At 31.9% G+C, this 15,743-nt stretch overlaps 2 protein-coding genes across 2 annotated transcripts; one reads left to right on the top strand and one right to left on the bottom strand.

The window, feature by feature from the left end:
* The first annotated feature begins 1,341 nt into the window (after window positions 1-1,341).
* Window positions 1,342-7,943, top strand: LOC124841518 (potassium transporter 5-like). Its single transcript, XM_047317803.2, has 9 exons — window positions 1,342-2,836; window positions 2,908-3,130; window positions 5,166-5,414; window positions 5,525-5,566; window positions 5,651-5,911; window positions 5,990-6,042; window positions 6,151-6,265; window positions 6,399-6,653; window positions 6,761-7,943. The coding sequence occupies exons 1-9, from the start codon at window positions 2,645-2,647 to the stop codon at window positions 7,801-7,803; spliced, it is 2,433 nt and encodes an 810-aa protein (XP_047173759.1). The 5' UTR covers window positions 1,342-2,644; the 3' UTR covers window positions 7,804-7,943.
* Window positions 7,944-9,464: 1,521 nt separating this feature from the next.
* LOC124841524 (protein NEGATIVE GRAVITROPIC RESPONSE OF ROOTS-like) lies at window positions 9,465-13,079 on the bottom strand. Its single transcript, XM_047317813.2, has 6 exons — window positions 12,954-13,079; window positions 12,734-12,809; window positions 10,349-10,911; window positions 10,108-10,267; window positions 9,952-10,016; window positions 9,465-9,858 (listed from the first exon to the last, which is right to left on the bottom strand). Exons 1-5 carry the CDS (start codon window positions 12,957-12,959, stop codon window positions 9,997-9,999), a joined length of 825 nt encoding a protein of 274 aa, XP_047173769.1. The 5' UTR covers window positions 12,960-13,079; the 3' UTR covers window positions 9,465-9,858; window positions 9,952-9,996.
* Between the last annotated feature and the right edge of the window lie 2,664 nt (window positions 13,080-15,743).

Genomic DNA, 15,743 nt, shown 5'->3' with positions numbered 1-15,743 from the left:
TTTCGGGTGTAGGGTCAAACAAATTTTACAAACACACCTTCACAATTTTCCTCCTACATCATTCAAGTAATTCTATCTTCGTCCTACACCTTCGTGCTCGCTCTAAACCGAGCAGGGGTACCTGCCAAAGGTACTCCGATGTTTAAGTAAGTAAACAGTTTGTATGGAATCAGAACAAAGTCTTAAATTCATAGTAAATGCGATCACATATCTCTTACTTTTATCCAATATTTATAGTTTTTTAGATGGGTTAAGATAGTACAAACTTAATCATGACCCAAGCCCCTGCTAAGGGATTCGGCCCTCTGGCACTTTCTCACGCCTGGTCGGACACGTCATGTATTTGTTTTGCTTCGTCTAGGATATTTAACATTTGGGTTGTCTGACACCTTCTCACGTCTGGCCAAACACGTCATGTATTTGTTTTAGAATTATTCTTGTAATAATTTAATTTCTTGAATTATTCTTGTAATAATTTAATTTCTTGAATTATTCTTGTAATAATTTAATTCCTCTTTATTCATGTATGTATCAGGTACTAGTATAAGAAAAAAATAGAAAAAGGATAGGTTCTTGAGCATCAGGAAAAAAATACTATACAATTTTATCAAATGTAAAAAATAATTCTGATATGTCAACTTAAATATCATCAGTCTACCAACCTACTAAACTATGGGAAAGTTAGTTCGTAATAATCTAAGAAAAGTATAGGAATATGAAAAATTGATCGTATATGGCAGCTTAGATCCTTAACCTTCCATGGAAATATCACACTTTTTATAATTAGAATTATACCATTTTTATTGTCTCCTTCAATTGCAGAAAAACATATTGAAGATGTATATAAGTAAAAATTAAATATAAAAAATAAAATTAGTTATAGGTTACATTAGATATAATGTTAAATTATAATATTTTAACAACTTTTTTATAACAGTGATATTTATCACCACTTTATTGATTTGTTTGAATTTATTTTAAAAAAATATTTAAAATGTCATAAGTTACCACAAATCTCACACATGAGTTGTGAAATAAAAGTTGTTAAAAAAACTTTATCTTAATTTTGTTCATACATTAGCATTGGACAGAAATATATATACATATCACCTCTGGATCGTAATGATTTAGGATCGATCTATGATGAAAAGGTTAAAAAATTTAAGAGGAAAAATTGAAACAGAAATGATTAAGATATCCTATGCTTGCTGGGTGCATGGGTGGCTTTTTTTTTCATAGATCTGATCGCACATTTCCAAAGATTATCAGTTTCTTCATAAAAAAGGTCAAAATGATTAACTTTTTTTTTCTTCAGGCACTTTAAAAGTTAATTAACTCAAAAACCATTGTCAATATGCATCTGAAAGTGTAAACATGTTATAAAATAAGAATCTAGCTTTGGTACAATTAAGTAAAATATTCAACAAATGAAGACACATATACATTCGTTCGTCTGTCTGGTTTTCTATAGGTTTGCTTCTATTCCTGCCATGGATGATTTTGTTGAAGGAGAGAAGCTGGTGTGGTGTGTGTTTCAGCAGGCAATGAATAATCTTACATGGATCACACAGGCCATTGTAGAAAAAGCATTCAATAAGCAGGGAAAAAGAAAAGAAGATTGAAAGAAGTAGAAAACTTACAAGTAGTAGAAAGTTTACAAGTTATATAAGTGACTTGACCTAGTTTGACCAGGGTTTGACCTTTTCACCAGATTCATTATCCAATAAGGGTCTGCCACGTGGCATTTTCCTTCTCCGTCCAAATGAGGGTTTTGCGTTTTGCAGGGGGGTGTCTGCGCCGTGGAGATTCATGGTTCTGGTTCTATTTTGCGATTTCGCAGTGCTGCAGGTGTGAGAAAGATGATTATCGTGGTCTTGTTCTGTTGTTCTTGGTTTTCCTGTAGGTGATTCGAACTCGCGGTGTAGATCGGAGAATCTTGATGAACGAATCGGGGTTTTGCAGGTATTGCGATTGTGATTTGTGGCTTTCGAATGGAGAACCGAATTGGGTTCTGAACTCGCGTCTGGGTGGTTTCAATTTGCATTTCGCGTGGTTCTTGCGGTTTGGGATTGACACTCTGCGATTTTAGGGTTCGCGTGCTGGATTGGACGAAGGTAATGTGGTGGATGATGGTGGTTCTGAGGAGAAGCAGTGGTGGCTGTTCTGGGTCGCGTTGGATCTGTGCGTGGAGGGTTTCTGCGATTAGGTATTCGCGACTCTGGGTTCTTTCGCGTGGTGCGATTTGCTGTGTTTGGTGGTTCTTCCATGACACGAAGGAGCTCGCAAAAACGGCGCTGCTCAAGGGTTGATGGTGGTGGCACGAGAGAGAAGACGCGAGGAGGCTTCACGATTCATGGTGGTTTTTGATTGATCCGTGGTGGCCGGCGAGGATGGTGGCCTGAGGTGTGGTTTCGCGAAGCTGATGGTGATGGAGGTTGGGTTCGAGCTTCACGATTTCCGGTGGATGGTGATGAAATGGTGATGACATGGAGCTAGGAAAATTAGGGTCTGTCTTGGGTGATGAAAGTAGTGATGACTTGGCGCGTTATGATTGGCTGATCGGGTGTGTAGAGGATCAACACGTGGCAGGATCAGTAAGTAAGAGGATATCAATCATAATTGACTTGTGTATCTATAAAAACTAATGCAAACTAACTCCAACTGCACAGAAAAAGAAAAGGAAGAAAGTGTTTGGAGAGTGAAGATGGCTGGAACAGAAGGAGAAGCTGATGGAAGAAAAAACACGGAGGAAATAAGTGTAACAGCAAAGGCAGAATTAAAGCGCATAGATTCTCTGAATTTAGAGGCTGGAAGAGTTTCTATGGATGCATACAAGGTAATCTTATACACATATCTCAGTTCATAATTTATGAATCAAATGTACTCATTTATTTATTATTTGAACAGATGGGGTGGAGAATTACTCTTAGCTTAGCATTTCAAAGTCTAGGAATTGTATATGGTGATATCGGGACATCACCACTTTACGTATACGGTAGCACCTTCCCATATGGAATCAAGCATAAGGATGATATTTTGGGTGTTTTGTCTCTCATCATCTACACCATCCTCTTTATACCTATGATCAAATACGTTTTCATCGTACTGTGGGCTAACGACAACGGCAACGGTACTATTCTTTTTCTAAACATATGTCTCACTTTTTGCCTATTACTTTTTTTCCTCTTCAAATCTTCTTTCACATTCTTCTATCACTTCCTGATACATTCCTTCTTTATTCTCTATTTCATTATATTTCAATAATACACTAAACAAACATTAACTGGAAACCAAAATAATAAACTAAAGAAATATTAATTGGAAACCAAATGAAAGAGAGTAGTCCCATTTTGAACTCCAACAAAACCCAGATCGGTATGCTTTGGTTTTGTTGTCAAATTTATCCTTTTCTCAAACTTGGATCGGTTATCAACTATTACAAAAAAATAATAATCCAAAATTGGATCAAATTTGTTTTCTTTTCTCAAATTTGGATTGGATATCGAATCTTACAAAATTTGTTTTTTTTTCCTCTTAGATATAATATCTGACTCTTACAAAAATATGAGTGTTTGTGTTTTATTCTGTACCTCCAAAGAGTTTTATTCTATACTTTCAAATTTCATATTTATAATTAATGATGTTTGGTGTGTATTATTGATTATTATTATTACTCATTTATGACTTTATTATAATATACTAAAGTTAACATTTGTGTCGTGTTTGTTATTTTGATCTGTGTTGAAAAAATTTAATAACAAATTATAACAAATGAAACTAATAAAATGTGTGCTTAATATTCATAAATGAAAGAAATATAAAAATTATTATTATCAAAAATATTGTATCTGAATCGGATTTCAAAATTCGATGTATTTCTTTTTTGATTTCCATGTCCTTCTGATAGCTTTTTTTAATTATATTATTTGTAAATGTTTATTAAATTATTTTAAAAAATTTTATTATATTATTTCTAAATGTTTAATTAGGTAACTTGTATGAATTAATTTAATTTATTAATAAAATGAATTTATTTAAAATTGATAAATTTATTTAAAAATGATATGAAAAATTTAAAATATTCTTTAGGTAGTGTTAAGTATTATTAATTCATTAAAATAAATATTAAATAGTTACAAACAAAATTATTTAATTCATAATTAGTTTAATTAATTCAAATATTTATATATTTATAAAATATTAATATTTCATTAAAAAATAACTATATATCTTTAAATTATAAAAGTAAGATATTTTAATGGAGATTGAGAATCCTAGGTCAAAAAATATGGTCAAAAGATTCTTCTGATTTTATTAAAAATTAATCACATTTTAATGGAGGGCATTACAAATATTTCAAAAAAATTTAGAGGTGTAAGGTGAAATATTTGGAGATGTAGGGTGAGACGCCTAAAAGTATTATGTTTTTTTTTCTCAAACTTGAAAATAAACCAAACAATTGTATAATTATTATTATAAAATCCAATTTTTTTTTTCATTAATCACCAAACAAAAAAGATGAATACATGTTATTCATTTTCTGTTGTTTTGAAGAGTACATTTTAAACCCACATTCTATGATTTTTTGTTCTTCATTATTTTAGCTTCAGTTTTAAACTAAACGAATAAAATAAACGACTAATGATACAATATAGTAAATAGTTATTGATATTATTTTCGTGGTATTGAAAAAAGACATCAAATATGTCATTATTCATTTGCTAAAACGTTAGACTGAAGAAATAGTAACGTGCGGTTTATATTACTTTTATATACCTTATATTTAATCTATAACCAAACTTTTACATCAAATTTAAGCTATTTATGCTCTCTGTGTTTGGAAAATGGTGACAGACAGATATTTATATTGCATTTTTTTTTCTTTACGTGCATGCAGCGTGAAAGTGAGTAGTGTGTCTGTGGATTTGTACATCCGTGTGTGTTTTTTATATTAGAGAAAAAAAATAGAAAAAGTAGTACATGTTTATTAGTGAAAAATGAAAACTTATTATGACTACCTGACATAAAAATGATAGTATGATAATTTTATAACAGATATCAAATATATTGTGAGATAAAATTAACATAATAAGTGTGTTTGATATGTTTATTCAATATGAAATCCCGATAGCAAGTTATTTATTATGTGATTTTTAATTTCACAGGTGGAGCCTTTGCACTGTATTCATTAATATGTAGGCACATAAAAATAAGTTTGATTCCAAATGAACAACCAGAGGATAGGGAGCTTTCTAATTACAAACTAGAAACCCCATCGAGTCAGGTGAGACGTGCCCACAAACTAAAGCAGAAACTCGAGGGCAGTAATGTTGCACGAGTTGTGCTTGTGCTTCTTGCAATCATGGGAACCTCCATGGTTATGGGAGACGGCATTCTTACTCCATCAATATCAGGTTCCTCAATTTTTTTTCTTATATTTCTAAGTTTTTCTAATCAATGTGAGAATATATTTACCAAGCAATTAAGCTCCTCTCATACTCTTATATTGCTTAATGTTGTGCAGTACTTTCAGCTGTAAGTGGGATCAGTAAATCATTAGGTCAAGGTGTGTGTCATCAACGTCTTACCGTGTCTCCTTTTAAATGCAATTTCTTTCAAATGTGCTTAATGTTGTTTCTATTTTTTTCAGATGCTGTTGTGGGAATCACAATAGCAATTTTGATAGTCCTATTCTCTGTTCAACGTTTTGGTACTGATAAAGTGGGATTCTCATTTGCTCCAATTATTTTGGTGTGGTTTTTGTTCATCGCTGGAATTGGTTTTTACAACTTATTCAAATATGACATTGGAGTATTACGTGCCTTTTATCCAAAATATATATATGATTACTTCAAACGTAATGGAAAGAATGGATGGTTATCACTTGGTGGAGTTTTTTTATGCATAACAGGTGACTAATATCTCTTCTTAATTATTCCCGATTAAATTATTCAACCTTTTATTTTAACTTACGTATATGTCATTTTAGGATCTGAGGCTATGTTTGCTGACTTGGGTCACTTTAATGTACGAGCCATTCAGGTAAGTAAATACTTTTATTATTAAGGTTAATTTCTTCACAAAAGGTGTTTCAAGCTACAATTGATTAAAGTTGAACTTAAATTGATGATGCAATATAATGTGTTGTAGATAAGCTTTTCTTTCATTACATGTCCATCGATCGTGATTGCATACATTGGGCAAGCAGCATATTTGAGGAAGTTTCCTGACAATGTAGCCAATACTTTCTATGAATGCATTCCAGGTAAGTAATTTTATTTTAACAATCTAGACACAATACATTTAACAAGTTGGAAGTAGTCCTTTTTTAACAAGTGACACATTTAATAAATTAATTTCTCCGTGTGAACTAATTAATAATTAAAAATAACATGTAGGTCCCTTATATTGGCCAACTTTTGTTGTGGCTGTTGCTGCTGCCATTATAGCTAGCCAGGCAATGATTTCCGGAGCATTCTCCATTATATCCCAAGCCCTAAGTCTAGGTTGTTTTCCAAGAGTTAGGGTGGTGCACACTTCCATTAAACATCATGGTCAGGTGTATATTCCGGAAATCAACTACATGTTCATGATCGCATGTATCGTGGTGTGTGCTGCCTTCAAGACCACAGAAAAGATTAGTCATGCATATGGTAAGTGATTGTTATTATTGATGCTTGTTTTTCTTATATATCTTATGTTAGGAAAAGATGTAGGAGAAATGAGTCATACATAAATGTTTGCTTGGATATATGCGCAGGGATTGCAGTTATTGGTGATATGATGATTACAACAACTCTAGTTTCGCTGATAATGCTCGTTTTATGGGAAAAGAGTCTATGGCGTGTGGCATTATTCTTCTTTGGATTCAGTTTCATTGAATTACTTTATTTAACATCTCAACTGACCAAGTTCATAGGAGGAGGATATTTTCCAATTGTATCAGCTATGTTCTTGACGTCGATTATGGGAATTTGGCACTATGTACACAAAGAAAGATACATGTTTGAGTTAAAAAACAAGGTATCAAGTGCATATCTCGATGAAGTAGCGAACAACCCAAATGTAAGGCGAGTGCCAGGAATTGGACTTTTGTATTCTGAGCTGGTGCAAGGCATTCCTCCCATATTCCCACATCTTATAGCTAGCATTCCATCTGTCCATTCAATTCTTGTGTTTGTGTCTATTAAAACAATTCCGGTGAGTAGTGTTGCATCCGAAGAGAGGTTCTTGTTTAGGCAGGTGGAACCAAGAGAGTACAGAGTTTTTCGTTGTATTGTGAGGCATGGTTACAATGACCTTCTTTTGGATCTTGCAAAGTTTGAGTCAGAATTGATACAAAATCTAAAGGCATTCATTCAAGAGGAGAACTACCATATGGTGGAGGTGGAGGTCGAGGGAAGTGGAAATGCAATTGAACAAGCAGCGATAGTTGAAAGCACTGATAAGAGTGAAGCACATTGTTCCTCGAATAAAATAATCACCAATCAATCAGCATTAGCTTCACCCGACTCCATTCGATCAGTGGGGAGGAGTGACACCAAGTTATTTGCTAACTTCCTTGCCTCATCCGTCCATGGAGCTGAAGAAGAACTCAAATTCATAGAAAAAGCATTGGAGAAAGAAGTGGTGTACATGCTGGCAGAAGCAGAAGTTGTGGCTCATCCAAACTCCTCCATCATCAATAAGATCATTGTGAATTATGTGTACAGTTTCTTTCGAAAGAACTTCAGACAAGGTCAAAGTTCCATGGCAATCCCTTGCAAGAGACTTCTCAAGATTGGAATGACTTATGAAATATGACACATCTTCCTTAGCTTATGATCCATAATTATAAAATAATGTGTATTGTTTTCTTTTTTAATTTTGTTAGTGTGTTTTTCTTAAAGTTAAATATGTTTTTGGTTTATAAATTTAAGTATGAAATAAAAATTTATCTTTATTTTAAATTTTGATATATTTTGGTTTTAAAATTAAAAAATGACTGAGTAAAATTTTAAGACTTACATAAAACTTATCTTATCCAATAATTTGGGATTGAATAAGATCGTAAATTGCGTTTAAAAAATAAAACACATAAATAAAAGAACGAGAAAAAGTGAGCCTAAGGTAAAAAAAGAAGAAATAGGAACAAGAATAGATGAAAAGGGTTAAAGTTAGATGATAAAGTAAGAGAGAGATAGGAGAAAAAAGTGTTGGATGCTGGAAGAAGCAGAAGAGAAAAGAAAAAATGACATTTTCTCGTATTTCAAACAGTCTTAATACCAATTTAATAAAATTGTCGAAAATCTTTTTAAATAAAATGAGAACATAATTAAAAAATAAATTGATAAAGAATTACAGTGAATCAACCTCATAAATATAAAGATCAAAATATTAATTAAGACTTAAAAGACATCAATTTATTATTTTTTAAAAGAAAAAAATATTTGCATTGTTATTAACTAATCAAATACTTGAGCAAATACACTTTTAGAAAGAATACTTGAGCAAGTTGGCTGGATAATTGTTAGAGAGGTTCTCCCTGCACCTCACCAACATCATCTGCACCTTCTTTCTTTTTTTTATTTACAACTCTATCCTTTTCAGAAAGAATATTTTACTTTAAAAAAGTTGACCCATTTAATGATTAAATTAAAGCAGGAGCCCTACACCCCTTCCTAATTAAGTTCAATCTTACCGCATTTCAGATTATTTTGTAAACCCTACACCCCTTCCTCTTCTTGTCGCATTTCATTTCAAGCTCACATTTTTTTTCCTCCCGCACTCCTCTCCTCCTCCCTCATCATCAACTTCATTTGTTTTTAAGTTCTTCAGGTGCAACAGTGTAGATTTTCTTCTTCTCAGAGAGTTAACTTCAAGGGTAGATTTCCTTAAGGTCATGCATTGAGTGTGATAAAATCTGTTTTTTTTTTTTCATTTTTATCTCTCTGTGATCTCTGGGGACCTTAACCGTACTTGGAATATAAAACACTCTGATGCTCAAATAAGATGGGTTTCTCTCAAAGAGGTCTCTATTTCATTAGAATGAAAAAAGTGTCTTTACCTAAACATTAATTGCATATTTATAGGACTCATAACAATCAGACCCATTAATTAACTATTAATAGCGTATATTTTTGAGCAGTCAAACCTATTAATTAATCATTAATATCGTATATTTTTAGGCCGTCAATCTTATTAATTAACCATCAATAATATATACTCGCAGAACATATGACAATCAAACTCTTTAATTGACTATTAATATCTGTTAATACATCTGCTAACTGGACATAAGTAACCATTAACTGAAACGGTTATCTTGACCGATCGGTTACACTTCATTGGTGAGTTATATTATGGACAAATTAAAAATTGTTTTTGAAATATTTTTTAGCCTATTAAGACTTACATAAAAACTTATCTTGTCGAATAATTTGTGATTGAATAATATTGTAAACTGCATTTAAAAAACAAAAAATGTAACATTTTGAATTAAAGTAGAATAGAAAATGTATTTTACTAGCCCATGTTGTGAATATTATTGAGTGGCAGTGATATTACAAGGATAGTAGATAAGAAATTAGCAGATAAGAGAGTGGGTTCAGAATGTGTAGGTTTGGCCATTGGTGTTGATAGGAGTTATGGTGTTTACGATTAAGTATAACATGAGTTGCTCTGCATACTCAGAAACAACCATGAAAAAAAAAAACAAAAACAAAGGGAAGCGGTAGCTGTTGACAGAACAGAGAGATTGACACTGATGATCCGAGCCACTCAGGCCAGTGCAAGATCACAGATAAACTCTAAAAAAACATAGCTTCATTCACGCTCCCTGGTAATGCTTTGTATAATCTCCTTGCTTCTTGATTTAATCTGAGACAAAATAATTGGTAATTTATGAGTAATTCTGAAAGACTTACAGTTACATTACATGAGCCATATAGACACAACAGAAGGTTACCTTACCTGACAGACACAAAGAAAGAGCAGTTAAAAATTGAGGTGGATTTGTTAAATCTCTAAAACAATATCTGCAAGAGGAAAAGAGATTTGGTTTGTCTTGTCTTGTCCCTCCATATACATATATACAAGAAAGAAGTGTGAATAGGAAGTTATACTGACATTCAGAATCAGTCTTGACCCATTTACCGCCATCATCAGTTTCAGCCTCTGCTTCCTCCTCCATCGGCATCTTCCTCCTGTCTTCCAGTCGCTTCTTCAGGGACAGTGCACGAGAAGAATGCTGGGAGTTTATTTTCTTGTGAAGAATCATCCTCAAAAGCTGAATAAGAAAACGCTATTATATTGAAATAGTTCATGCAATGCATACATGTAATCCAACGGAGGTAAAAGGACTACCTACCTTCTCCATTCTTGACTCCTGTAATTGAAGGGTATCTCTAAGACTGGGTGTTGGGGAAAAACCACTTCTACAAACGAACATCTTCTTCAGCAAAAACGAAATTGATTTCTTCCCAATTGCTTTCTTACTGTTTTTTGCACAAATCTCTTTGAATTTACCAAGTATGACACCGAGAGTCTTCTCAATGTCTTCTTCATCATCATCATCTTCTTCTTCTCGTTCTTGTTTTTCTTCTTCGTCATCGTCATCTTTATTTTCAGAATCAGTGCAGAGAACGTTGCTGATTCTCCGATCAACCTCCAAGCTTGATGGACAATTGAGGAATCTGTCGAGAGGAAGGTGGGCGATTTCCTTTTCCACTTTGGGTTTTTGTCTCAACAGTTTAGTGAGCTCTTTTTGTAGCTTCCCAATTTCTTCAGGAGTGAAGTCAGGAATTTGCTCAGAGGAGGATGGTTCCTCTGTTCGCTTCTCTAGTGCTTCCTTATTATTTCCAAATGTACCGATTGCCAGCAAGCCATCAGGCCAATCGCTGAACTCTTCTCGACCCTCTTGTTTTCCATCATCTAACGAGTTCCAAATCAAAACTTTTTTCAATTAACAACTCAACTAAATTATCTTAAAAGCTAAAAAATATATATATTCATTTATATCTTCAACATAACTTATATTAAACATGCACACACAAATCTGTAAATTAGAACAATTTTATTTATTTCTGAATTACTTTGAATGTTTAATTATCACACAAGTCCCAATATAATATTTATATATTCTTCGTATGGGTACATGTGAAACAAGTTATATGAAAATTTTCCAAAGTCCCATTAATAGTTTATGTAAAAATTAGATGGATTGAGCTGAAAAAAAGGAAAAATATAAGAAATATAGTCGGAGAAAGAAAATATGTTAAGTGATGCAATAAAAAAAATAGAACAAATGAATTGCAATGGAAAAAACAGAGTTTGTTATAACCTTATATTTTAAAATAGACTTCTTTATATATATTATAAACAAAAAAGAAAATAGAAGTTGAATACAAATTATAGAAGTTAAGGGTAGGAAATGTATTGGTATGTGTGCGGAGGAACAGCCAATCCTGAGCAGTTAAACTAGGACAATAATGTCTTGTAGACATAGACAAGTACTCCGTACGTCCGGGTTCGTTAAGTCATTTTTGTCTACTTAAAAATAAAACTTAATATTAACGAATCATAGATAAAATATCTTCCTACAAATTTACCTAAACAAATTTCTTTTAGTCTAATACTGTAACTCAATATAACCACTACATTAAAAAAAATGAAAACTATTGCTGTTAGAATTATTCTTTGTAATAATTTAATTCCTCTTCATTCATGTATGTATCAAGTACTAGTATAAGAAAAAAAAATAGAAAAAGGATAGATTCTTGAGTGATCAGGAAAAAAATACTATACAATTTTATCATATGTAAAAAATAATTCTGATATGTCAACTTAAATATCATCACTCTACCAACCTACTAAAGTATGGGAAAGTTAGTTCGTAAAAATTGATCGTATATGGCAGCTTAGATCCTTAACCTTCCATGGAAATATCACAATTTTTATAATTAGAATTATACAATTTTTATTGTCTCCTTCAATTGCAGAAAAATATATTTAAGATGTATATAAACAAAATAAAAAATAAATAAGAAATAAAATTAGTTATAGGTTACGTTACATTAGATATGATGTTAATTTTTTTCATACATTAGCATTGGACAGAAATATATATATATATATATATATATATATTATATATATATATATATATATATATATATATATCACCTCTGGATCGTAATGATTTAGGATCGATCTATGATGAAAAGGTTAAAAAATTAAAGAGGAAAAATTGAAACAGAAATTATTAAGATATCCTATGCTTGCTGGGTGCATGGGTGGCTTTTTTTCATAGATCTGATCGCACATTTCCAAAGATGATCAGTTTCTTCATAAAAGGTCAAAAGTTTCACAAAAACTTGTGTGAGCTAGAATTCTGAAATACATAATTAACTTTTTTTCTTTTTCTTCAGGCACTTTAAAAGTTAATTAACTCAAAAACCATCGTCAATAATGATCTGAAAGTGTAAACATGTTATAAAATAGGGAATCTAGCTTTGGTACAATTAAGTAAAATATTCAACACATGAAGACACATATACATTCGTTCGTCTGTCTGGTTTTCTATAGGTTTGCTTCTATTTCTGCCATGGATGATTTTGTTGAAGGAGAGAAGGTGGTGTGGTGTGTGTTTCAGCAGGCAATGAATAATCTTACATGGATCACACAGGCCATTGTAGAAAAAGCATGCATCAAGCAGGGAGAAAGAAAAGAAGAATGAAAGAAGTAGAAAACTTACAAGTAGTAGTTGTATGAGTGTGTGGTTTTCTGTTATCTTGTTTTCCACCAATTTTAGTTTGCATCCAGCTGAGGAACTGAGGCAAATGACAAAAAAGATATTCATTCATTCATCCATTCTGATGGGATGAATAAGGAGAACCTAGTGTAAGATAACAGTATAATTTAGTCTCTCAAGAGAGAGAGAGAGGGAGGGAGAGAGAGAGAGAGAGAGGACCTACCTTCATTATGAGAGCAGAGGGAATGAATGGGCTTAGAGAATGGAAGCAGCAAGTTTAGGAAAAAAATATATAAGGTGAGAAGAAATTAAAGGTGGTGATGTGGTTGGAAGGTAGTGATGGAGAGAGAGGGAAGAGGCAGGTGAGTGAAGTGTAAAAAGAAGCCAGTTTTTAGCCAAGCAATTTTGTTTGTGGTGAGATCTTGGAAGCCAATGAGTGCAAGTGTTGAGCTTTGGGAGTAGAAAATTTAGAAGGCAATTTGATGGGGAAATTGACCCTACCTCATATCATATGGTTTAATTCCCATCTCTAGATAAATTTGATGTCCCAGAAGAAGAGTATATTTTTAGTGATTGGTAGAAGGAAGCAATTGCGCGCGTAGTGTAGTTTTTGTCGATTTGGTTTGGTGTGAGATGGTAGCATAATCCTAATTAATAATGGTAGCAGAATCTGTGATAGTATTATTTGCTAACGTGGATATGCAAAAGGCATGTGGTCTTGGAACTTGGGATTGAAGTTTGAAGAGATACGAAGGGGTTTTAAGTTTTAGAAGTAATATTATTATTATTATTATTATTATTATTATTATTAACTAGGTGAGGTGTTGTGTTGATGAATAAAATAAATAGTGATAATGATTATGGATGGTATGGTATGGGCAGAGGGAAGAGGGAAGAAGAAAGAAAGAAAGAAAGAAAGAAAAAAAGAGATTAGAATTAGCATATATAAGTACGAGTATGTGCGACATTTGAAAGGAAGGAAGAGTACCCACACTCGCATGGGAATGTCGCTCACTTACCGGACCGATTCCTGGATTTCACCTGCTCCAATTATAATTATATAAGGTAGTGCTTTTTGTACATCCACTTCATCGCTACACTTTCACATTTTCTTCCCACACTTCCTAATGCCAATTAATTATTACCGTAAACAAATTAATATCAAATTCAACTTGATAAGACTATCTTTCCCCGCAAAGCTACAATACAACAACTAACAAACCAAGCACCTACCCCGTGCCAATGTTTTCCTAACAATATAATACTCTTCATTTTCACTAAATCATTTACTACTATAAATTAAATCAAAACAAACAATACCCACCATTACATCTTCTAATGTCACACCTTTACATTTCAATCTATTCAATAATATATATACATATTGTTTCTCTCTCATCGCAAATATTTCTTTCTTTCAATGATAAAAAATTAGTCAATTAGGTGATGTCTTTGTATGTGAATGATAATAAAAACATGCAATGACATTTTTAAAACTAGTTTAAATTTATTGATAAAGTTTATAAAACAACAGTGATTGTATATGTTTTTTACGATAATACCAAGAATTGTTAATCCTCAATGTATGTGATGTTTATATTATACTATCTGGGATAGCAGTATTTTCTCTTCTCCCCTTTTTGATCTTGATATGTCATGCTTGTTTAGGATATAAAAGTTATTCTCGAGATGCAGGAAAGAGAGAAGAGTAATATAAATGAATGAATGTTGAGAGATTAAGTTATTGGGATAGGGAATGAACGTGCATGGGGTTTGGGATGATACTCGGTAAAGTAAGTAATATCAAAGGAAACTTACCAATTATGGAAAGCTTAGCACATGACTCCTCAAAAAAACACAAAAAGGTAACTTATCATCGTTTCCACTTGCTTATTGGGCGATCAAATATTGTCAACCTATCGAGTGCCATTAATTTTATCTTGTGAGGGTTTTATCTGTCATGTGTTAGTTAGTTTATTCAAATTCTTCTATTTCCTTTTCCAATTCATTAATACTCAAACCTCACACAATTAAGTTTGTTAAACTATACCAGATCATGAAACAGTACCAATCATCTAAGGATGGGCAAAATCAAAACTCAATTTTTTTTTTACAAATTTCAGTTTAACTAATTCATACTCTTTAAAAAAAATATACCTATGTTATATAAATATAGATAGATTTTATCATACAATTATTTGTATTATTTTGACAAATTCCAACTTAAAATATTAGTCTAAAACATTGTTTATTAAGCTTAAAAAAGTTAATGTTATTAATTTTAAAGAACTATAACTATTAATTTAAATTTTAAGGATTAAAATTTATCAAAGTTTGAAACAATGAAAAATTTTAATTTTGTGTGTAAGTTTAAAGATTAAAAAAATATTTAATCCTTATAAAAATAGTTTATCAAAAACTTAAAAGAAAACAAATAATAAATGTTCACACAAAGACTACTCGTACCTTCTACGTATTTATTGTTTATATCCACTCTTTCAGAGCTGATATGTCTTCTTTATGTAAGTCTGAACATTCTTAACTAACTTAATCATTAAAATCTTTAGTAGTAAATCTTACAAACCACTAGTAAGTAAATAGTGATTAAATTAAATGACATGTCTCATGAATGTTTATTTATTATATAATACTTGTATGAGTTCATGATACAAGAGTTTGTAAGAATATTCAATCTTAGGTTTCCTTACCTATGATTAGCGACCTTAATTCTTTATTCTTTATTAGTTGTCCAAAATTATGTTTCTTATGTTGCCAGCATGAACATATGAGGTCATCTCATCCCATGTTGATATGTTAGTCGAAGTCTTCTCTTTGGCATCCTGCACATTGAATACTTTAACAAAGAAAATTTATCTTACTTATAACAATTCAATTAATTACAAATGGGTGTAACTTTGAAATTGTTTGGTGATGTAATATGTTAAACATTAATAATAAATTAATATTGATATTATAAGAATCTTTTTAATATATTTTAAAACATCAAAATTAG

This window comes from Vigna umbellata, chromosome 2 (genome assembly GCF_029865625.1).
Source record: "Vigna umbellata cultivar VRB3 chromosome 2, Vumbellata_1.0, whole genome shotgun sequence".
NCBI classification, from domain to species: Eukaryota; Viridiplantae; Streptophyta; class Magnoliopsida; order Fabales; family Fabaceae; genus Vigna; species Vigna umbellata.
Note: the sequence above shows the minus strand (reverse complement) of the source record. Positions and strands in the feature narration are given on the sequence as shown.